Source organism: Jatropha curcas, chromosome 9 (genome assembly GCF_041381405.1).
Source record: "Jatropha curcas cultivar XTBG-Jc1 chromosome 9, XTBG_Jcur_1.0, whole genome shotgun sequence".
Taxonomy (NCBI): domain Eukaryota; kingdom Viridiplantae; phylum Streptophyta; class Magnoliopsida; order Malpighiales; family Euphorbiaceae; genus Jatropha; species Jatropha curcas.
In genome coordinates, this window is record NC_143159.1 from 23,077,819 (window position 1) to 23,101,027 (window position 23,209).

Genomic DNA, 23,209 nt, shown 5'->3' on the forward strand with positions numbered 1-23,209 from the left:
TACATGTACTTTGCACAAAAAATTTGTAGTGCCCTCAACTTTTTTCTTGACCTTTAAACACTTCAATATATAAAATTGTATCTATTGAATACTTAACTTCGAAAAACTTTCTATTAAATGCTCCAACTTTTATATTTAGATTAATCAAATATTTATTGAATATTTAAAAAATGTGAAAATTACAATCCTACAATTGTTGCGCATCAAATTAATATTTTGCATATAAAAGCCAAAAATACCAAAAGATTTTATTGTCAGTATGAAAAAGTATGCAATCTTACTAAAATCCGTAATTAGGGACATAATAGGTCCTTTAAGGATGCCACAAGATATTTTGTATAAACTACATGGTGAATTTATGCATTTGGCTTTTTTTATCATGGTCACATCTAGGCAGACTATACCATGAAACAAAAATGCACATGCAGGATACAAAAAAGAAAAAAAGGTTAAAGGACTTGCCTTAAACCGTAATTTTGTTCTCTCTAGTCGTATAATTATAATTTTAGTTTGGGGCTGTCGCTATTGATCAGCAGTAGTCCTTACCTTCTTCTTCCTTATGATTCAACTTCTACTCTTTCTTTTGCTTTTAATCTCTTATTCACTTTTAATAAACTCATCTATATTTTTCCTATAACAATTTTATTTTTCTTTGTTTTGTTATTGTTACTTTATCTCCATATTTGACATTTTTATGACTTCTCTGGGAGGATTTGGTCCCTTCTTTTTGAGTTTTTATTACTAAATGAAAGTATAATATTTGATTTTATTTGATTGGAGACCTTAGATATTAATTTGTAGATGTGAATTTTCGATCAATTGAGACTGATAGTGTGACATGTTCCTCTATCGATGCTATTGACACATAGTGACAGGAACTCATCTGTGTAGATCATATGTTATAAGTTCTTGAAAGTAATCCATGTATAGAAGATTCAAAGGAGTTATTATTTTATTGTCCAAATGAATCAAATGATTAGTTGCTACTGTATATGAAGATTTATATCTTTGTCAATATCATCTTCAAATGAAAGAATCTAACATTATCTCTTTTATGACTTATTTTCACTCATCGCTCCTAAACTATAGTCCATATTTCTTAATTGTTCATATGCTTCAATTCATCACTTTAAAAATACATGTATTATCCAAGTAACATAAAAACCGTTTTACAAATTTGCCTCTTAGTAGAAAGCTAACGTCCAATAAAAAATCACATCAGAAACTTTTCCCCTTTCATCTATCTTATGTTTTCTTTCTCTTGTGCAATAAAAGCAACATCTTCTCTCTCATGCCCATGGTCAAAGTCACATGGGATTTTTCATTAAGAGCAAAGTCATTAATCACAGCATTTCATGCCACAAGATCCTTCACAATAGGTATGACCACATTTCGTGTCAAACTTAAACTGAACCGATATTGGATTGATCAAAATCGACATTATATCATGGTCAATGGCTTTGGTTCTAAAACCGTAATCAAAACTGTGAACTTAAGGTCCGGTTTCAGTTTTTCATTTTATGAAATCAAAGACGGCAATTTTAGTATAAAACCGGCAATTCTGGTTTAAAATCGCGAAAAATATATTCTTAAAAAAACTCCCAACTTATTTTTTATTTGATTATAGTTATTTAAAATAATTTTTAAGAATTTTTATTAAAATTTGTAGGTCCCAATAGGCAAATATCCAAGAGGGGAAGGGGTGAATTGGTATTTTTTAAAAATTATCCTTTTTGAGAATTTTACAATCAAAGCAGAAGCAACATTTTATACCAACTCAAATCAAATAATAAACACATGTATAAGGCAATTAAACATTCAATATGATTTATCATAGACATTAAAACATAGAGCTTAACTAGTTACTGAGTATAGCTCACTAAAATTAGTCTGCAGAGATTCTACAAGTTAGTAACTAATTTAAACAATCTCAGAAGTCAAATAAACACAGTGCAACACAAATAACAGAGTTGATTCATCAAGCATAGACATATAATCACTAAGTGTGTGAGTATATAGCAGTCAAGAGAAGAAAGAGGAGAAATTAACACAATCAATTTTATAGTGGTTCGGCACTTCTCGCGCTTACATCCACTCCTCAAGAAATTATCTTGAGATCCTCCATTATCAAACTCTTTTCAAGGGTAAGAGTAAAGCCAAATACAATGGAAATAGTTCAACACCTAGAACTAATCATTCCCCATAAGTTTTTCAAAGAACTCAAAAACTTATCCTTTCTAGTTTTTGGAAAAGAACTAGATAAAAACTTAACCCCACTAGTTTTTAATAAGAACTAGAAAACTTACAAGACTTGCTCTTACTTAAAGAGAGGTGCTTGATTACCTAAACAACACAAATTTCACACAAGCTTTATTCTCACAAGATTTTTCATTTTTATTTTTCTCTACTTTATTTTAGATTAATAAGAACCTATAAAAGAAAGAAAGTTGTGCCTATTTAATCTTAGGAAAGAAATTTTAAAATGTTTTTCAATTCTGTTTTCAAAAACTCTCTTAAAATATGATTCATCTTCTTCTCTTAAAATATGATTCATCTTCTTCTCTTAGAAAAAATGCATTTGAAGCAGATGAATGCTTATGATGAGAGTTTTGAAATTAAAATAATAAACAAAAATTTTCTCTCATACTAGATCAAGTATTCTGTCATCCTTTTATACTCAGAAAAAATATTTTCTACCCGTTAGAAAGACAAGGTTAACGTTAGAGAGAAGGAGAGAAAAGACGTAAAGTAGCGGCAAAACTTCAACAGGAAAGAGGGAAAGATTTAGGCTGTTGTACTTTTTATAGAAAGTGGGTTTTTTTCAAGTTTAGGAGCTCAAGATAGCTTTAAGATCTTATTTTTGCCTACTAAATCTTTTTATAAAAAAAAAAGAATGTATTTTTAATTTTTAAAAGATGAGATTTGAAATACATTTTCCCTCTTAATATTTCAAGAAATATTATTTTAACAAAAGATATCATTTGTGTAGATGTTTTAAAAAGGCCAGAAAGATGTTTTTGATTTAGCTAGAATAGACATAATTTATCTTTCTATTTTAATAAAATGAACTAGACTAAGCTAACTAGGCCAACTTACTAAATAAATTGCCTTCAATTCTTCAAGTAGCCTTATTGGTCTTCATTTGGATAAACTTTAGTTTTCAATTTGATGAGATCACTTAAATTAATCTCTACACAAGACTTTAAAAACAAACTACTTCCTCTGTGCCATTTTATTTGCTTGTTATTTATTTTTTGGATGTCCCAAAATATTTGCAAGATTTCTAAATTTGTATATGTAAATAATTATTTTTTCTATAATAACCTTTATAATTGTTCATTAAATGAAGAGCTTTTATTAATATCATAATGAGTTATTAAGGGTAAAGAAAGACAAACTAACTTTTGTTAACTAAATTCTCAATGTGCGTGTTTTGTCGAACCATATAAGTAAAATAGGACGGATAGGGTGTATAATAATTTATTGCAATTTATTATTTTTGTTGATCATCAAAATTTAAGGTTGTAAAAGCCCTTGAGCCAACAAAATTGATTTAGTTTTTTTAATAGTAATATTTGTTATTATTATTATTTATTCAAGCTACAAATCTTTAAAAAAAATTTTAAAAAGTTTCAAATATAGTATTATTTAATTTCGGTTCAAAACTGAAAAAAAATAAAACTGGCGGTTCTAAAATCATCATGAAAACCGTCTAAAAGTGGTTCGTTTTGGTTCCACCTTTTTTTATAACCAGAACTGGTGGTTCAAGATTTTTAAAATGTTGAACCTAAATTGGCCCTTGAACCGCTGGTTTTGATCGGTTTCAGCGTGATTCCGATGAATCGACGGTTTCCATAATGGGTTTTTTTCGATGTGTATTTTTTATCAAAAAAATAGAAATTTGATTCTAAAGCATTTTTCTTTCGGAAAAATTAATGTGAATTTAAAAATATATTAATAAAAATAAACTAACTTTTAGAATGCTCATACTCATGTAAGAAATAAAATTAATTAATTTTACAAAATAATCAAATAAATTATCATTTTATTTTGTGTAAATGTTATTAATTAAATAAATTATTTGAAATTTTGAAAAATGCATCAAACGATGTAATTTTGAACTAGGTAAAAAAGCATTAAACTCTCATTTGTATCAAACAATATAATTTTACACTAAATATTTCACTTTGTTTACCATTTTTTTAGATTTTTAACTTTTTGAGTAAAGTGTATTCTAAAAAAAAAAAAAAAATTTCAGTAAAATGTATCATGCAAAAAGGTTATTTAGACTTTAGAGATAGAATAGGCTAAATAATTATAAATTTTTAATTTTGAAAATAAAAATAGAAAATTTTCAGTTCGAACCGGATAAAAATCATTGGTCCTAGACTTATTCAAGTTCAGAATTTAATATTCACATGAATCTTAACTATCATTAAACGCCGATTTCGGGTCAAAACTTTGAATCGACAATTTCGGTCTGATTATGATTCATCTACAGTAAGGTTCAATTACGGTTCGAATCAAACCGATGGCCATGCCTAATTGAACTATGAGGACAATTAAAAAATAGGGCGTATAAATTAGGAACAATGGATGAAAAATAAGCCTCCTTTTTATTTTTAGTTTTCTTATTTAAAAGAATATAAATAATTCTTTTAATTTGTAAAAATATCAGCAAATTTTATTAATTTTTAATAGTAAAATTCTATCTCTTTGTAATATTTATTATTATTAATGAATTATATTTCTCAATAAAAAAATGATTTTTGCATTATGGTTGTTTTCGCTTTTACATCAATGCATGTCAATATAGTTAGTAATGAAAAATTTAAAAAAAAAAAACTCAAAAAAAAAAAAAAAAGGGGGAGAGGGAAAAGATTTGCAAAAATCTTAAAAATTGATGGCTCTTTTTCACATGGACATCTTAAATTTTATTTATTTATTTGTAGATTGAATTTTTATTTTGAAAATTGGGAGAAATAAAAAATACACATATATAAAAAAAAGGTGTAATATTTTGTTTTTCAAATATTTTATATGCTAATGCAATTTGCTTTCATACTATTGAAGGGTTAAATTCACTTGTTGTCTCTCAACACTTTAACATTCCTAAACTTTAATTTATGACTGAAAAAATAACCAAATTTCTATTAGTGTAACAGTAAAAGGGACCACAGTTCAAACAATTAACTGAATTGGTTTGATTCCATTTGTTCAATTTAATTTTTAGGTAAATTTAAATTATTTTTTAAAATCAAATCATAAAGTAAAATTATCAAAAATTAAAAATTGAACTAAAGCAATTAACCTAAATAACTGTTCTAAATGGTTGAACAAAATATGTTTAGCTTGGTGTATTTTTATTTTTATTTTATTTTTGGTTATAAAAATTTAGGAGTGCTGAGCTGGCCCATCTCCAAGGCAAAAAGTCAAGTCCGGCGAGCCGGCAGCGCAAGGCTGTTTACCTTTCCATATACCTCCACGACATGTATTGAATCTCAATTCTCCGCTTGGATCAAATTTTACAACTGAATCCAAGGACGATGGGTTGCTCAGCTCGGTTTTTTAATTATGACAAACGGGTGCTTACTCCTATATGGCAAAGCATATTTTAAGATTAAGAAAAATAAAGGGATAATGATAATTTTAATACCTGGACTTTTAAATTTTTTTTATTTAAATATCTGACTGGAAAATACTTTTAATTGAGTGCCCCGTTTTAAAAACATCGATCGAGAGTGTTTATTGATGATTTTGCTCACCGGATTATTGACTTCAAAGATGTGGGCCCATATTAGCTTATGTGGCAACTGACGTGGATTAAAAAGACTTGCCAACTATGTCCCATGTATGGCTAAGCTTCAGTCCCGAAATTGCCCTTCATTTCTCCTCTTCCCTAGAATCAACAAATTAATTCATTTGAGATCGATTCATCTCTTCATCTACTTTCCTTCCTCTCAAATTCCACGGCCTCTCTTTGTGAATTAGAAACACAAAGAACAAGTTAAAGATTGATAGACATTGGAGAAGTGAAAATCTCTTTTATCTTCAAAAAATGGAAGCAAAATGAGAAAATAGCCATTTGAAAGCAGAGGAAGATGAAGTTTTAATAAACCATGTCTATCTATAATCACGCTATCATCTACAAAAACACTAATCCCTTCTCCTCTCGTCTATATTTAAAAACCCAAATCCTCCTTTGTAATAAACAATATATACAGTTGTTTTATAAAATTAAGTTACTCTTTAACAAACTGTGAATCTTTTGCTTCCACTTCCATTTTCACCAACAAATCAATCTCTTGCAGCGTACTCTTTATCTCCAAAGCGAGTAATTTGATTTTATTTTCTCATAAAAATCACAACTCTTCTTCTTTAAATCTCTGGCCATGGCAGCTGCGACAAAGCGCCACAAAAAGCGGTGCCACTAAATCAGCTCCATCTATTTGCATGTGGAAATGTCGACGAAGACATTAAAAGAAACTCCATTGTTGTCTGATGTTGGGCTGCAAATTTAACTTCACAAGTATTGGTAGAGAAATCTTTATTAGAATGGAAAGAATATGAATTGGGAAGTGAATTTGTAATTGTGTATATTCTTCATTATAAAGAGGGGTTTAGGTTTTTCGGTAGTAGATAAAAGATGCTTACAAGGATTTTGCAAGCTTTAGAGACTCATTCCTCTTCTTCCTCGTCTAACACTAAGCCATAGAGGCTTGTAAACTCGTCTATGTGTTGCCATTGCCGTATCCATTTCAACCAGATGCTGTTAATATGCATTTGGTGCTAAGCCATGGAGAAATGAAGAGCAATTTTGGGATTATTCACGTGGAACACAGCTGGCAGGTCTTTTTAATCCATATCAGCTGCCATATGAGCTAACATGGCAACCGCATTTGCAAAGTCAACAATCCGATAAACAAAATCAACAATAAACACTTAATTGAATATTTTAAAACATTTGAACACTTAATTGAAAATAATTTCGAGTCAGATAGTCAAATAAAAAAATTTAAAAAAATTCAGAGACTAAAATTATCATTATCCCAAAAATAAAAAGAAAAATGACCACGAGACATGGCCTAATTCTGGCTCCTTGTGCACCTCTTGCAATGGAGCCAAAATGCCCCACCACTCCAAAGAATGGAACACCAAAAGGCCCCATCCACCTCCATTCCTCGTAGGCAAGGGGGCCTATCACTGCCCAAAAGCGTTTGATTTGATGATGTTTCTTTGACAATTGTACAGTCATCAAAATAATATAATATACAGATCTAAGTGCAATTTTTCAAACAAAACGCATTCTTTCTTTGATTTGGATTAATACCCCACTTTTTGACCAATCAATAACTCACGTCAAGTAAAGCAAACCCCGATTTGCAGTAACACTGATTTCTTTATTTTTCTCTCAGCTCCGTCGAGGTAGGATTGAGATAAAGTTTTCAAGACAAGAATCATATTAAACTAAAATCTTCTCATTCGTGTATAAACTAAAATCGTCTCATTCGTGTATATAGAACGAATGGTTCGAGACTTTTTTTTTTCTTTAAATCAAATTAAAAGGTTCGATATTTATTGATAAAAAACATACTATTGTGAACATTTTACCTCTCAGCAGTGGGATCCAATGCAAACAAAATTTAAGCCTAATTAAATAGACTAAAATTCCTGTGGTCTAACAAATTTAAAATGTTTTCAACAATGAATATTTCAAATTCAAATTCAAACACCAGATCTCATAGGTAAAATTTGCCCCATAAAGACTGTGATTAGTGCATAAAAACTGTGATTAGTGCTTGTTTGGATAGTACTAATTGCAAAAGCATCTTGTCACTTGCTCCTGATGAACAATAAAATTACAATTTTTTTTTTTGCAAGAACATGCATTAAATTCACAAATCAGGAGAAAAAAAAAATGTACATTAGCTTCCAAGTTAAAATGCCACCGACCGTCTACTGTGTGGGAGAAAAGCATCATTACTTAATCCGACTTTTGCAGCAGAAGTTTCTCCATTCTCTTCTAGTGAAACATGGAATTAAATGACCCCTCTAATCAAGTGAAGAGTCAAGTGCTTCTTCTTGTTTGGCCCATTGATATTAAAATTAAAATCACTAAAACGTATCAATACAACAATGTCTTTAAAACTATAATTTTGCAAGTTTGGAACATCAATCAAGAATCACACTTTCAAAAGACTGACTAAAATTATAAATTTGCAAGCTCGAATATTAATCAAGAATGATTAAGATGATATAATATCAATCTTTTTAAATAAAATCAATCTTCTATAAGAAAGAGCATCAAATCCAACCTAATTTCACCTAAGAATTTATCCAACATCACAGTAATGTTAAAACCAAACCAACATTACAGAGCTTATGACATTACCTTGCACATTCATCACTTCAATGCATAATTCAATTTTGGTTTCAGAGACTAGGAGAACCCAAGAATACCCATTAAAGAAAAACCAAGCTAGAGTTCTAATGAACAATGCAATCAATATTTCATAACCTTAAAAGAAGAGAGGTAATAAAAAGAACAAACAATATGTATTAAAGAAAATATAGTAACACTAGCAATGTGGGGCTCTCTACACTAGACCCCAGCTCAATCATAAAATAATGTCTGAAAAAGTTAAGATTAAAAAAAAAAAAGTGGTCCTTGAACAGGAGAAAAGATGAAGTTCCATTTCATATGCTGCTTTAATGCCTAAGCAAAATCAATATACAAGCTGCAAAAGGGTACAAAAAATTTGCTTTTTATCTTTTAGCTTTAACTAACCTATCCATTCTAGAAATGCTTCAACTTCAAGTCATCAAAGTTCAATGATTTTTTTTTTTTTTTCCACTTTACTCTGCTCTTTGTACTGTAGTTTTAAACAAGAGAACGTACAACTTTTGATCCAATGAGAAATACAGAAAACCCCCAACTGAATGTGTGACAAAAGATCCAAAACTTGTCCCTACAATGCAGTGCCATGCCGGTCCATAAACCGCATCAAACTCCTGCAAAAGATAAGAAAAATCACAATTTTATCAATTATCAATGGCTAAATTCAAAAACCCACATCACAAAATCAACAAAATAATCAAAATATTAATTAAACACAAGTTAATTAGCATAATTACTGGGGGAAAAACAACTTCACAATTATCATTGAATGAACTCACAAACCCATATCACAAAATCAACAAGACAATCCAAATATAAGTAATTCAAGTGTAATTAGTAATAGTTACCTTCTTAAGAGTAAGCGCAAGAGTCTTAGAGGTGAACTTTTCCAGACTATCATGAGTATTTCTTGCACAATCAACAGCATGGATCTGCATAAATGATGGCATATCAACTGAAACAATTTTAGCACCGTTATTAGCCAAAAAATCAGCCAATTCAACTTGTGAACCACCAAAAGATCGCCTTCTACCACCACCACCTAAAGAAACTGTCATCCTCTTAATATCAAGTCCTTCGATTAGATCCTTATTTTCCTTCTTCTTTCCATTATTCGCTACCAAGTCTTGAACTTTCTTCTTCTCCACAGCCCCTTTAGATGATAATTTCTTGACTTTCTCTTTTTCCACTATTGACTCTATTCTTTTTTGTTGTTTGACTATTGAAAGCCTAGACCCATCAAAATCAGCCGAAACAGCCATAGCTTTAGCTTGCAAATGGGTATCTACAGAAGGTTTATGGGTAATTGTAGTGATTTTACGAACTGGGTTTAGTTTAGATAAAGGGTTCGATATGTAAAAGGGTTTAGAAGGGATTACCTGATCTGGGTTTTTGGTGGGTTTGGTATGGTTCTTTTTGATTGTGGGATCCATAGATGGAGAAGGAGGGTCTGCGGATGCTAAAATGCGCCTCCGGTTGGCGTGGTGTGCCATGTTAATATATATGAGAATTTATTGATGCAGCCTGCAGGTTAAATAAAGATATGAAGGAGAAAGAGAAATTGGTGTTGTGGGTTTGAGAGGTGAAGTTATGGGAGTTGGATTGATTGGATGGGGAATTGTGTGGTTAGAGATCTGATGTTGTCTTTTACTAACATGCGCCGGAGGCGGAGCAGAAGGATAAATTGTTGACCGTTGACTTGATCCGCCTTAGGGATAACTTGGGCGGATAATTTATTATCCTACCTTCTCGATCTTTCTTTTATGGTTTGTTGTTGTTGTGTCTGAAAATTGTCATCAGATGACAAAATTATTTTGTCTTAAATTATTATCCTATTTTCTTTAAAGAATATAATTTTATTTTTTTATTATATCCCCGTTGAAAATGCATTTTTATCTATATATATTTGTGCTGTGTATTTTCTATTTAATCAATAAAAAATTAACAATTAAAATTTAATTTTTTCTTATTCTTAATTGATGAAAAATTATAAGGTTATTTAAAAACAATTTACACAAAAATTATGACTTAATCAATATCTAATTATTTTTTAATTTATAAAAATGACAAATTAAATTTAATTTTATGCAGTAACTTTTAAATGTATTGTTTGACTAATGTCAAACCATATTATTTTTGTTATTCTTTCTATTCACGTCATAATTTTTATATTAGCATTTAGAAATTAAGCAAATGAAAAATGATACATCAATCCTATAATATTTAATTAACATTTACTAAATGTACTATCGTAAAAATCGGCCGAATTATTCAATTTAATGGAAAGAAAAAAAAAGTTAGTTCTTTTCTAAAAAAAAAAAATGTTTAATTCCCATCGTAAAATGTTCCTTTCTTTTTTTTTTTTTTTTTTTTTTGGGAAAAAGTAACTTAAACAATATTAATTATATTCTAATTGTTTCTTCTATGTCATAACTCGTATATTAATCCATAACACATAAATTAAAGTTCATAAACTACTTAAATTAAATTTTATAAGTCGCTTGTTTAAACTTTTGTAATCCATAGGTTTTGAAAGCCTATAAATTGTATGATATGTAAATATAAAGAAATTTAAAGTGAAAATAAGAATTGATTTTGTTTCTCCCAATTCTCTCATTTATTTTATTCTCATATTTTTTAAGTTTTATAACAAGTTATTAACATCACTTTGCTCCATGTACAAATCCAACCTTCCTTTTTTCTTACTTGTTTTAAGATAATTCTATATAAACTGATATTTATAAATCTGCATTTCTATGTCAACCTATTTGTTTATGTACTACAAATAAAAAAAAATGACGATTTGCGTCCGAGTTAAAAATCGATAGATAAAATAAAATTGCAATCAATTTGCGAGAAGCTATAAATGGTCGCAAGTTAGCTGGTTGCTAATTTGTTAGTGACCAAATATGAATGGCGGTACAAATTGTTGATGATCACAGGAGTGATAAGGTGGCTATAAGTGATCACACTTCCTTGCAAGCACCTGTTGTGGAAAATAAGGAGAAATAAGGTGGTTTATGGAGGAATAAGGATGGCTAAATATTTTCCATATTCTGTTAGATATATTTGGTTGTTGGATTACCATGTGCAGATTGTATCTTGACTGAGTTGGTAGCTAGGATCTCCTTTCAATAATTAGTTAATATTTCATAGATTATTAAGGGATTTTTTTTGTACTTAGTCGTGGACTTAACCACTATATAAGTGGCTTCCTTTCATTACTTGAATATATAGAGAAACAGCATTAATAATATATCAGTTGCTGCATCTTCGTATATACATATTCAAAACTCTTGTTTCTATTTTTTTCTTTCTTGGTATCAGAGCCTAAATCCAGGCTTTTTTCTTTCATATTACTCTCATGGCTTCCTCTTCCCTTTCTTTCAATGTCGGAAATTTCGTCACCCTCAAATTAACCCAAAATAATTATTTGTTATGGCGTGAGCAAGTTTTAGGACTTGCCGAAAGCCAAGATCTCACAGAACACATCACTGAAGAACCCCCAATGAACCCAGCCGGATCGGACAAAGCCACAGATCAGGCCATTCAAAATTTTACGACTTGGCAAAAGGCGGATCGATTGCTTCGTGGATGGATCATAGGGACTCTCTCAGAAGAATCCCTTGGTCTAGTGATTGGCCTTGACACAGCGTTTGCTGTGTGGAATGCTTTAAAAGAATCATACGCCCAAGTTTCTCAAGAAAGGGAGTTTACACTCCGTCAACAACTAACCTACCTTCGCAAAGATGAAACTGTACCCATCACCACTCATATTCGCCAGTTTAAAAATATTTGCGACAGTTTAGCCGCAATTGGCCGCCCCATTTCAGAAAAAGAAAAAATTTACAGCCTATTAACAAGCCTTGGTCCTCAATATGAAACTTTCACAACCACCATGTTGAAACCCCCAACTCCGTCTTACACTGAATTAATTTCCCAACTTCAAAACCATGATCAAAGGCGAACCTGGTTCACAAACTCTGGAAATTTGGCCTTGGCTACTCATACTCCACATTTGGCGTTTTATGCACAATCAAAGAGAGACCAACAGTTTGGTGTGTCAAATTCCAACTATGACTCAAAAAATTTTCGCTCATCTTTTTCTTCTGCAGGGCGTGGATTTCAAGCACAGAATCAAGGAAATTTTTCAGGCCAAACACGACGACCTGCACCACCTGGAAAACGAAGGATGACAGTAGCAGAGCGCGAACTTTATCGAGATGAAACCTGTCAGATTTGTAACAAAAAAGGACATATTGCGAAAATTTGTTGGTGGATCCCTTCTTCAACGCCCACAGAATCCCTTCCACAAGCTCTGGCGTCTTTAACACTAGATAATAGTGTTCGTGACCATGATTGGACGTCCGATACCGGTGCTACCAATCATATGACTGGTAATGAAGGTATGGTATCTAGTCTATATAAATATGCAGGTAGCGATTCTGTAATTATAGGAGATGGTTCTTCCATCCCTATAGCCGGTTTTGGAACTGCTGAAATTTGTAAGAATAATAATGTTCTTCCTTTATCTGAGGTTTTGTATGTTCCTAGCTTAAAAAAGAATTTACTATCAGTAAGCAAGTTAACTTCACAATTTCCAGTAAATTGTGAGTTCACTGACGATTCGTTTATTGTGAAGGAACGGAAGACAGGCGCAACAATCATGCAGGGACCAAAGAAGGGTGATTTGTATACGATTTCCAGTAGTCCTGAGGCTAATTTTTCATTTCGTTTTAAGTCTTGTAGTGCCGATGTGTGGCACCAACGTCTAGGACATCCACAAATGTCTGCTTTAAATAATCTACATAATAAAGGCCTCATCTCTGTTAGAGGACCATTAAAAATAAACCAAGTTTGTGATAGTTGTCAGCTGGGGAAACTCAGCAAATTTCCTTTTTATAAAAGTGCTAATTCTGCTACAACTCCTTTTGAAAAAATTCATTGTGATTTATGGGGTCCAGCCCCAGTTCTGTCAATTGAAAAATTTAAGTATTACGCTTGTCTTGTCGACGATTTTTCCAAATATGTGTGGATCATACCCTTGCGCTTAAAATCTGACTTTTATTCGGCTTTCATTGCTTTTGAAAGTTACATTAAAAGACAATACAACGCTGTTATAAAAGTTTTCCAATCTGATGGCGGAGGTGAATTTGTTAATTCTGCTTTGGCTACACATTTTCTTAAAACTGGTATAGTTCACCATATTTCGTGTCCATATACACCAGAACAAGCTGGAACAGTTGAGCGTCGACATCGTATAATTCGTGAGTTAGGAATGTCCATGTTATTTCACAGCCGTCTTCCCTTATCTTTTTGGTTTAATGCTTTTTCAACTGCAGTATATTTAATTAATAGGCTTCCATCATCATCAATTTCTTTTGAGTCACCATTTTATCAATTACATCATAAGCATCCGGATTACTCTGTTTTACGGGTATTTGGGTGTAAATGTTTTCCGTATATTTGGGATACAAGGAAAAATAAATTTGACCCAAAATCTGTTCTTTGTGTGTTTGCAGGCTACAGTGATAAATACAAGGGCTATCGATGTTATGATATTCAGAATCGGAAATACATTATTTCCAGGCATGTAGTGTTCGATGAGGGCTATTTTCCTTATAAATCAAAAGAAACAAATGCATCTCAATGTGCAGAACAAGTATTTGATACTTGGATACCACTACCAGCTGATGTGTCACCTATAGAGGACAAACCCAACCAATTATTATCCCTGATACCTGTCCCGTTTCCATTGCAAAAAGACTCGACACAATCAGAAACTGAGCCAGCTGCATGTAATATCCCTCAGATAAATTCAAACACATTAGACACAGGTCCCTCTTCAACGAATTCACCCACAGCAGCGTCTGATGATGAATCCGCACCACTGGTGGATCCTCCTTCTCCACTGCCCTCACCAACTTTGGGAACAGGTACTCTTTCTTCGCCCTCATCTTTATCCACACCATATACCTCACCTTTACCTATTACGGCTGATTCCCCATTACCTAATTTTCCCTCATCTTCTGGTTCGTCAAATCCCCAATCGCCAGCCACGAATTTGTCGTTGTCTGACACTTCTTCCATTTTGCCTATTCCTAATATTGAAACTGAAACACTCGAAAATCAGTTGAACGTTCCGTCCCCTGAATTATCTGTTTCAGTTGATGAATTTTCCTCTGGAACAGTCCCTCAAGCACCGATACAGGGTGCTCCCCGTCATTCAATGGTAACACGTTCTCAGTTAGGGATTGTGAAACCGAATCCTCGCTATGCTCTTTTAACCGAGGTGGATACTTCAATTCCGAAGGAGCCACGAACGGTACGACAGGCCCTGGCACATTCTGGTTAGAAACATGCCATGGTAGAAGAATTGACAGCATTACATAATAATCAGACATGGACTTTGGTTCCTAGACAGGCAGGCATGAATATTATAGGATCCAAATGGGTGTTTAAGGCTAAACTGAAACCAGATGGTACTTTGGATCGGTTGAAAGCGCGATTAGTTGCAAAAGGCTTTCATCAAATTGATGGTCAGGATTTTACAGAAACGTTCTCCCCCGTCGTCAAGCCTGGAACTATTCGAATGGTTCTTTCGATTGCTTTGGTTCGGCATTGGCAGGTACGTCAGCTTGATGTCAAAAATGCCTTTTTGCATGGGCATATAACAGAGGATCTTTTTATAGACCAACCACCAGGTATGATTGATTCCCAATTTCCGACACATGTGTGTAAATTGAAACGAGCTTTATATGGTTTGAAACAGGCTCCGCGAGCCTGGTTTGACAGATTGAGTAGTTTTTTAATTTCTTATGGTTTTGTTTGTAGTTTGGCCGACCCTTCCCTGTTCATTTTTAAGTCTAAACAAGGCACACTTGCACTTTTAATCTATGTTGATGACATGCTTTTGACTGGTTCCTCAACTTTGTTAATTGATAAATTTGTCCAGCTATTGTGTAGTGAATTTGCTATGAAAGACCTAGGGCTCTTGCATCATTTTTTAGGTATAGAGGTTACACACACAGATGATGGAATTTTGTTGAATCAGACCCATTATGCTTTGACATTGCTTGAACGGTTTGGAATGGTTGACAGCAAACCCATGGCTACTCCCTTGGAGCTCAAACCGGCTGTTGAGAAGGCTGCAGCTTCTATTGACCCTCATTTGTATCGGAGTCTAGTAGGCGCATTACAGTATTTAACACTCACACGTCCGAATATTGCTTTTAGTGTAAATTTTGTTTCTCAGTTTTTGCAGACTCCAACAGTGATGCACATGAAGTTTGCCCATCGGATCCTTCGGTATGTTAAAGGAACTTTGAATCTAGGAATATATTTAACTTCCAAGTCTTCGTTGTTGTTGCAGGGTTATGCTGATGCTGATTGGGCTGGTTGTCCTCTCACAAGGCGTTCAACAACGGGGTACTGTACGTTTCTTGGACAGAATCTCATTTCCTGGTGTGCAAAAAAACAACACACTGTCTCCCGCTCAAGTTCTGAAGCAGAGTACCGAGCCATGGCTCACACAGCTGCGGAACTCACTTGGCTAACTTATTTGCTTCAAGCGTTTTCCATTCCCATGCAAGTTCCACCGACACTATACTGTGACAATCTAAGTGCACTGTTTCTTACAGTCAATCCCGTGTTTCATGCCAGAAGTAAACATATCGAGCTCGACTACCACTTTGTTCGAGAACAAGTTGCACGTGGTCTTCTAGTAACCAAATATGTTCCCACTACTCAACAGGTAGCTGACATCTTCACTAAACCCATACACAAGTCTGCCATTGCTATATTTCGTAGCAAACTATGCCTCTAGCCCCGGCAACGTTTGAGGGGGGATGTTGATGATCACAGGAGTGATAAGGTGGCTATAAGTGATCACACTTCCTTGCAAGCACCTGTTGTGGAAAATAAGGAGAAATAAGGTGGTTTATGGAGGAATAAGGATGGCTAAATATTTTCCATATTCTGTTAGATATATTTGGTTGTTGGATTACCATGTGCAGGTTGTATCTTGACTGAGTTGGTAGCTAGGATCTCCTTTCAATAATTAGTTAATATTTCATAGATTATTAAGGGATTTTTTTGTACTTAGTCGTGGACTTAACCACTATATAAGTGGCTTCCTTTCATTACTTGAATATATAGAGAAACAGCATTAATAATATATCAGTTGCTGCATCTTCGTATATACATATTCAAAACTCTTGTTTCTATTTTTTTCTTTCTCAAATTTGCGATTGACTCTATCAGTCACAGACGTAATGGAGGTAGTCGCAAAAGAGTCTTCCATTGGTCTTGCAAACAACAGTCACATATCGATTGCAGATATAGTTAGTCGTTGTCCTGTAGGAAAGCGGTTGCTAATAATAGTCGCAAAAGGGTCGCAAAATAGTCATTAAGTGGTTTATCAAATTTTTTTATATAGTCTCAAATCGATCGCAAATTTGTATTACAAGCAAAAAAAAAAAAATTTTGAAATTGCAAAAAAATAAAATGTCAAACATCTGCTATGAAAGCATATATATATATATACACATATACATATTAAATCATACACAAACTCAAAAAGCCAAAATTTATCGGAAATACGTATACGGCTGAAAACATAAAAAAAATGTAATAAACAATCGTATATATAACAAGATAAACCTAAAACAATCCAAAATAAAATCTATGACACTGAGTGGCTGAGGTGTCTGTAGTAGGGGAGACAATGTTGGTAGGAGGGTTGGCAGGATGCCGACTCATGTCTAGAATAAGCATTGTTGCTGACTCGTGCACTGGAACTATAATTGATGAAGCCGGTGGATCAGATGACGCATGAGGATCTACAGAAGTAGGTGCTGCTAGTGTATAGACATTTGAATGACATTCTCTCTAAGATCTGTTAGCTACCTCTCTTGCTCGTTAAGATGGGTACGTAGCATACGGATCTTTGTTAATTAGCGACCAATTGTTGCCGGTCGCAAAATTCGATTGCTATTTGTTGTTGTTGTTTTTTTTTTTTTTTTTTTTTTTTTTTTTTTTGTAGTGATGGTTATTGATATTTTCATGTGCATGATAAGACTATATATTTTTCTTTAATTTTCTTAATATATAATCATGTATCCATGCTAATTAATTCATTGTATATATATTATTCAAATTATTGGTTGAAATGATTTATTATTTGAATAATGTCCTTTAAAGTAATAGATTATAATTATGTAGTGAATGGTGAGTTATGAGTCAATAAATATATAATTTTTCTCTATGTAATAGAAAACTTTTACGAAATTTAATTGTATGTTACCAATATACTCCCTCCTTTTCACTTTAATAACAATAAATATGTATTTTACCTTGTTTCACTTTAGATGCTCATTTGGGATTACTAGTTCAGTGTTTCACAAAAGGACAGAACATATAGATATAGATTGCTACTTCATTAGACAGAAGATTGAATCATGATGTATTGCTACTTCCTTTGTTAATTCGGATGATCAATTAGCATATATCCTTATGAAATCTCTTAGAGGCTCGTATATTGAATACATTTGCAACAAGCTATGAGCATATACAATGTACACTCGAGCATCAGGGAGAGTGTTAGAATATATTAGAATCTTGTAATTATTAGGTGGATATTTTGCATATATTAGGTTGACATTACATTCAGCTGTAATGAGGAGATATATTTTCCTTTGTAGAATACTTTGTACTATTTATACCCTAACTAATATGAGGAAAGCATCAAACTGATTGCTTGTCTCAAATTTTTCTCTTCTTTTCTTTTCACAACTTGCTCTGTATTGTAATTTTCCTATAGATAGTTCTACCATCTCATTTGATGATTGGTTGAGAGGTCTTGCAATTAACTTTACTAATGAACAAGTTTTTATTGATATGATGAATGTTTAAACTTTATGGAGAGCCAGAAATTTATTGATATTCTAATAAAAAGAACTTTCAGTTTTGCAAATACCCTTTTTTTCTCACCATGTGCTTCTCATTCTCAATATCTTGTTTAGTTTCCTTTATTGGCCCTTGCATGTGACAAGTCTCTCTCTACGCTAATGTGATTAATAAAGCACATTAAGGCTCCATTTGTTTCTGGAAAATAAATTATCTCTAAAAAATATTTTCAAAGTGTTTTTTTTTTTTGGAAAATATTTTTTAAATGACTTATTTTCCATTGTTTAGTTGCAATATTGAAAGTTAGTATATTAAAATCTTTAACTTAGACCAAAAAGATATAAATAATAATAGAAATTTTGCATTAATTGTTAAATATGAGAAAAATGTGAAAACGGTAAATTATAGAAGTCGCTGGTGATCGGTGATAGTGGCTAACAGTAATCGATGGCCGGTAGTGGTGGCTAGTAATGAACAGTGACCGGTATAGTGGTTACCGATGATTAATAAATTAAAAAAAATTGAATTTATAAGGTTATTCTAAGTTTGTCAATGTCTAGAAAATGTTTCCTCTCTTGAAAATGAGAAGTTATTTTCCTTAAAAATAACTCAATTTTCTTTTGACTATGAAAATATTTTTCGTTCTTATTTCTCTGAATGCCCTAAACAACAAAAAATTGTGAAAAAAAATATTTTCTACAAGTTATTCTACGGAAACCAATGGAGCTTGAAACTTTATCAATTGCTATTCCACTAATCTCTAGTTTAGTCATCAAGTTATAAAAAAACAAAAATAGAGCCAATTCTGCAACACCTAATTAAATTGTAAAAGTAAAAGTCTTGAAAATAAAAACTAAAATCAATAAAAATATAATTTAATAAATCAATTACTTTTTTAAAAAATATTTCATAACACTAATAGTCCATTTAGAACAAATTAATCATGGTTGTAGAATTCATTTGTAAATGAATTCCAAGTAGAATTCATTTATAAATGAAATTTTGTCATATTTGATATGCTACAATTTAAAATAAGGAATTCAATTGAATTCCACAAAATTCTTAAACAAAAATTCATGTGCCTTTATTTTTATAACACCCTTGACATAATAATTTCATAAAAATAAATAACAAACATCAATTATATTTATTATGTACAATATAATAACTTGTCATTTTTATTAAAATATAAATAATAAATTTCATATAAATAAGTACAGTAATATTGCATGCTAATTAATTAATTATATAAGCAGTAACATTTATCATAATAATTATTTTTAATTGATGTAAAAAATTTTGTTGATTTAAGTAATTAATTTGAAAACTAAAAAAAAATTAAGAATGTTATTATTGTTTTTAATTGCATTTGAAAACAATTGTCGATACTCAGTTTTTATATAATAGACTTCACAAAGAAAAAAAAACGTCATTATTGGTTTGAAATTTTTCTTTAAAAAAAGTAAAAAGGAAAAAAAATAAAAATATAAACTAACGTAATTGTTGGATTAAAAAAAAGCTGTTATAGTTTGGAATCTTTCAAAGAAAATAAACAAAAGGAAAAAAAAAAAGTAAATGTAGTTTTAATTTATAGTGGAAGGTAATTTTGAATAAACATTTCAATGGTCAGTTTTGTGGAATTCATTTAAAAATTCCATCAATTTTAGTAGAATTTGAGTTGCACATTGATAGGTCTTATTTTTATAGTATTTTTAATATAATATTTATTAAGATTTTTAGTGTTTTTAATTACTTTAATTAGTTTTTGTTTAGATTTATTTATATTTTTAATTAAGTTTCCTTGATTCTTGATAAGCTTAATTTAAAGGGTTTTTAGCAGGAAAATAACTAAAATTTGCATTAAAGAATGTTGGAGTTGAAAAATGGAGTTAAAAGCTCAACATGGTCAAGTTAGTAAAGTACATGGTCGTGTTACTAAGAAAAGCTGAAAATTCAAAGTGGGCCGAATTCAATTATTTAGCCAGTGTAAATTTGAAGCCTAGGTGTGGCTTGTGCATGGAGCTGCATGGGAATAATAAAATATTTATCTTGTTTGAGATTCAGCTCTATTTGGTCAAAAAAGATTCCTAATTAGGAAGAAATACAACACAAAATTAGTTTCCTACTCAAATAATATTTCTTCCTGAGTAGGCCAGCTAGTTTCCTATTTAGATTCAAAGAAACCCTATGAAGTCTGTATAAAGAGGGATCTGTCGTTTCATCATCAAATCTTGGATCTTAAATCTTTGTTTTACTCTTTTCTTAGTTTTCTTTCTTCTAAGACTTTGAGCATTCAAGTTTGTGTAAAGAATTAAGGAAGCCATCCACGTTATTTGTTGACTAGTTTTTATCTCTAAACTCTTAATATTGTTTTTACTTTTCATTATTCATATTGATTATAGACTTATTTTCAAGTTTAATTGAGTTTTATTTAATTACTATATCGAACTAAACTTTAATACTACGGATCTAATGTAGCTTAATTTCTTTTCCAATTTATAATATTAGATTTGCTCTTCTTTGTTCAAAATATAATTTATTATTGAACTTAATGCTTCCAGGCAGAGTTTCTCCCCTAAATTGATTTATTTCATTAATCACTATCGGAATAAAGGTTTTTGATATGAAAAGGATAATAAATTATATGGAAATAATAACTTGATGCGGAAGCTTTATGGTTTGAGTCATGGGGATTTTTCATAAGTTAATGACATTAGGTTATGAATTCATAAACAAACCATAAAACTTAATGATTTAATTCATGTTTGATTGCGCTAATGGAAAATAAGTAATTAGACGGGTTAAAATAGCTAATAATACATTGGGAGAGCTTGTTAGTAATTTTAGGGTTATTTCCGTTACTTGAAAAATAAAAATTGATTATCAAACTGATAAAATAAATTGGATAAAATTAAGTAAAGTCATAATTCCTAGTAGCTTTTGATCCTTGATTTCTTTTCAACAATTACTTGTTTGAGTTCTTTTTCATCACTTTATTTTATTTCTTTTATTTTTCAAATTATTCTCCTTATTGTCGTTTAAATAATAGTATGTTAACACAATTTTGGTACTTGGTATATAATCCTCGTGTGAACGACACTCTACTCATACTTTATTACTTGTTGCGATTTTGTACACTTACGAAAAAGCCTGTCAAGTTTTTGGCGCTGTTGCCGGAGATTGACATTACCAATATCAATACTAATTATCCTATTATTAATTTAGACATTTATTTTTCTTGCTACTTTTACTTTTTCTATTGAGTATTTCATGTGTTTATGCAAAGAATATTTTGTAGAGCTAAACTCTTAGTCTTTGATCCAGAAATTGAAAAGACTTATCGTCAGAACAATGCTTCTAGGAGATTACGAGAGCGTGAACAAGAGCAATAAGCAGACATGTCTGATGATTTAGAAACTAGGGACGTACGTCTACTAGGAGGTCAACAGATTGTGTCCAGCACGACCCAACAATAACAATTGAAGACCTCGACCTCCTATTTGCACCTTGTGAGATTACACAACTCCTTCTCTTGATGGAGCCACTTCAAGTGTTACTAGGCTTAGAATGGAAGTTAACAATTTTGAGATCAAAAACTGGAATCATTCAAATGTTTTCCACCTCAATTCAGTATGGAGGCTTGCCCAATGAAGATCCTAATGCCCATATCACAAATCTCCTAGAGATTTGTGATACATTTAAGCAAAACAGAATTTCTGATGATGCCATAAGGTTGAGACTATTTCCTTTCACTCTAAGGGATAAAGCTTTTGGTTACAATCATACCCTACTGGAAGTTTTACTACATGGGAAGAACCAGCCCAAAAATTTTTAGCAAAATTCTTTCCCTCTTCAAAGACCAAAATGCTTCGCAATGAGATAATGACTTTATCCCACCATGATTAAGAGAGTTGGTATGAAGCTTGGGAGAAATTCAAAGACCTATAGAGGAAGTGCCCACATCATAGCTTATCCAAGTGGTTACAGGTACAAACTTTTTATAATGCATTATCTCCTAACATAAAGATTACTTTAGATGTAGCTGCTGGTGGATCTTTTGAAAGAAAGGGAATTGATAAGGCATATGAGTTAATAGAAGAGATGGCAAACAATAACCATTATCAAAACAACTCTGAAAGGAAGAAGCCTGTAGGAGTTTATGAGATTGATGCCATTATAGCAGTCAATGCTAAAGTGGAAAATATAGTAAGGAAGTTGGATTTGTTGACTACTAACTCTGTTAATTCTATTGTACAAGCATGTGACAGGTGTAATAGGCAATATGGAATTGGGGAGTGCATATTGGATAATTTAAATTCGCAAACTTTGGAGCAAATCAACTATGTGATGAATCAAGGAAGGAAGAATTACCCATATTCTAACTCTTATGATTACAGGTTGAAGAATCATCGTAATCTTTCTTATGGGAATCCAAACAACACATTGAATGCACCACTAGGTTTTCCTTCTCAAGAGAGGAACACTCATGATGATCTTCTTACTGCTCTCTCTAAATCTCACATGGATTTCATGAATGAAACTCAGGAAAATCATAAAGTCTAACAAGCTGCGATAAGGAGCTTGGAGATTCAATTAGGGCAGTTTGCCAACATGATGGCCTCAAGACCTAAAGGTACGTTACCTAGTAACACTGAGAAAAATCCCAAAGAACAGGTACAAGCTATCACTTTGAGGAATGCCAAACAATTGGAGGATCCACCAAGGAAGGAGGAAGAAAAGAAAGAACAGAAAAAGATCCCCATCATGGATCTTGAAGAGAAAGATGAAGTAAAGCCTTATGTAACATCCCTCCCCGGTCCACCCATTAACCCGAATGAACCGAGCTGAGACGCTACAATCTGGTTGAACCTATGTCCTGTCATGCTGATATCATAATGTATGCTG

The 23,209-nt window shown here is 32.0% G+C and overlaps 3 protein-coding genes and 1 non-coding gene across 4 annotated transcripts; 2 read left to right on the forward strand and 2 right to left on the reverse strand.

Moving 5' to 3' along the window:
* Positions 1-8,537: 8,537 nt before the first annotated feature.
* LOC105636734 (uncharacterized) lies at positions 8,538-10,131 on the reverse strand. Its single transcript, XM_012220075.4, has 2 exons — positions 9,247-10,131; positions 8,538-9,012 (listed from the first exon to the last, which is right to left on the reverse strand). The coding sequence occupies exons 1-2, from the start codon at positions 9,889-9,891 to the stop codon at positions 8,857-8,859; spliced, it is 801 nt and encodes a 266-aa protein (XP_012075465.1). The 5' UTR covers positions 9,892-10,131; the 3' UTR covers positions 8,538-8,856.
* A 2,165-nt stretch (positions 10,132-12,296) lies between these two features.
* Positions 12,297-13,087, forward strand: LOC149493832 (uncharacterized). Its single transcript, XM_089725555.1, has 2 exons — positions 12,297-12,804; positions 13,041-13,087. Exons 1-2 carry the CDS (start codon positions 12,297-12,299, stop codon positions 13,085-13,087), a joined length of 555 nt encoding a protein of 184 aa, XP_089581681.1.
* An 8,752-nt stretch (positions 13,088-21,839) lies between these two features.
* On the forward strand, positions 21,840-22,867 carry LOC149493833 (uncharacterized). Its single transcript, XM_089726362.1, has 2 exons — positions 21,840-22,077; positions 22,341-22,867. The coding sequence occupies exons 1-2, from the start codon at positions 21,840-21,842 to the stop codon at positions 22,865-22,867; spliced, it is 765 nt and encodes a 254-aa protein (XP_089582488.1).
* On the reverse strand, positions 22,169-22,275 carry LOC149493834 (small nucleolar RNA R71). Its single transcript, XR_016322743.1, has one exon. It is a non-coding gene; the product is annotated as a small nucleolar RNA R71 (small nucleolar RNA).
* Positions 22,868-23,209: the final 342 nt, after the last annotated feature.

Excerpts from the sequence above, each read along its gene's own strand:
- LOC105636734 (XM_012220075.4), bottom strand. The coding sequence starts at position 9,891 with ATGGCACACCACGCCAACCGGAGGCGCATTTTAGCATCCGCAGACCCT. Across the intron at positions 9,013-9,246 it reads TTGCGCTTACTCTTAAGAAG|GAGTTTGATGCGGTTTATGG; the intron begins GTAACTATTACT and ends TATCTTTTGCAG.
- LOC149493832 (XM_089725555.1), top strand. The coding sequence starts at position 12,297 with ATGTTGAAACCCCCAACTCCGTCTTACACTGAATTAATTTCCCAACTT. Across the intron at positions 12,805-13,040 it reads TCATATGACTGGTAATGAAG|GAACGGAAGACAGGCGCAAC; the intron begins GTATGGTATCTA and ends TTTATTGTGAAG.
- LOC149493833 (XM_089726362.1), top strand. The coding sequence starts at position 21,840 with ATGGAGCCACTTCAAGTGTTACTAGGCTTAGAATGGAAGTTAACAATT. Across the intron at positions 22,078-22,340 it reads TCTAAGGGATAAAGCTTTTG|ATGTAGCTGCTGGTGGATCT; the intron begins GTTACAATCATA and ends AGATTACTTTAG.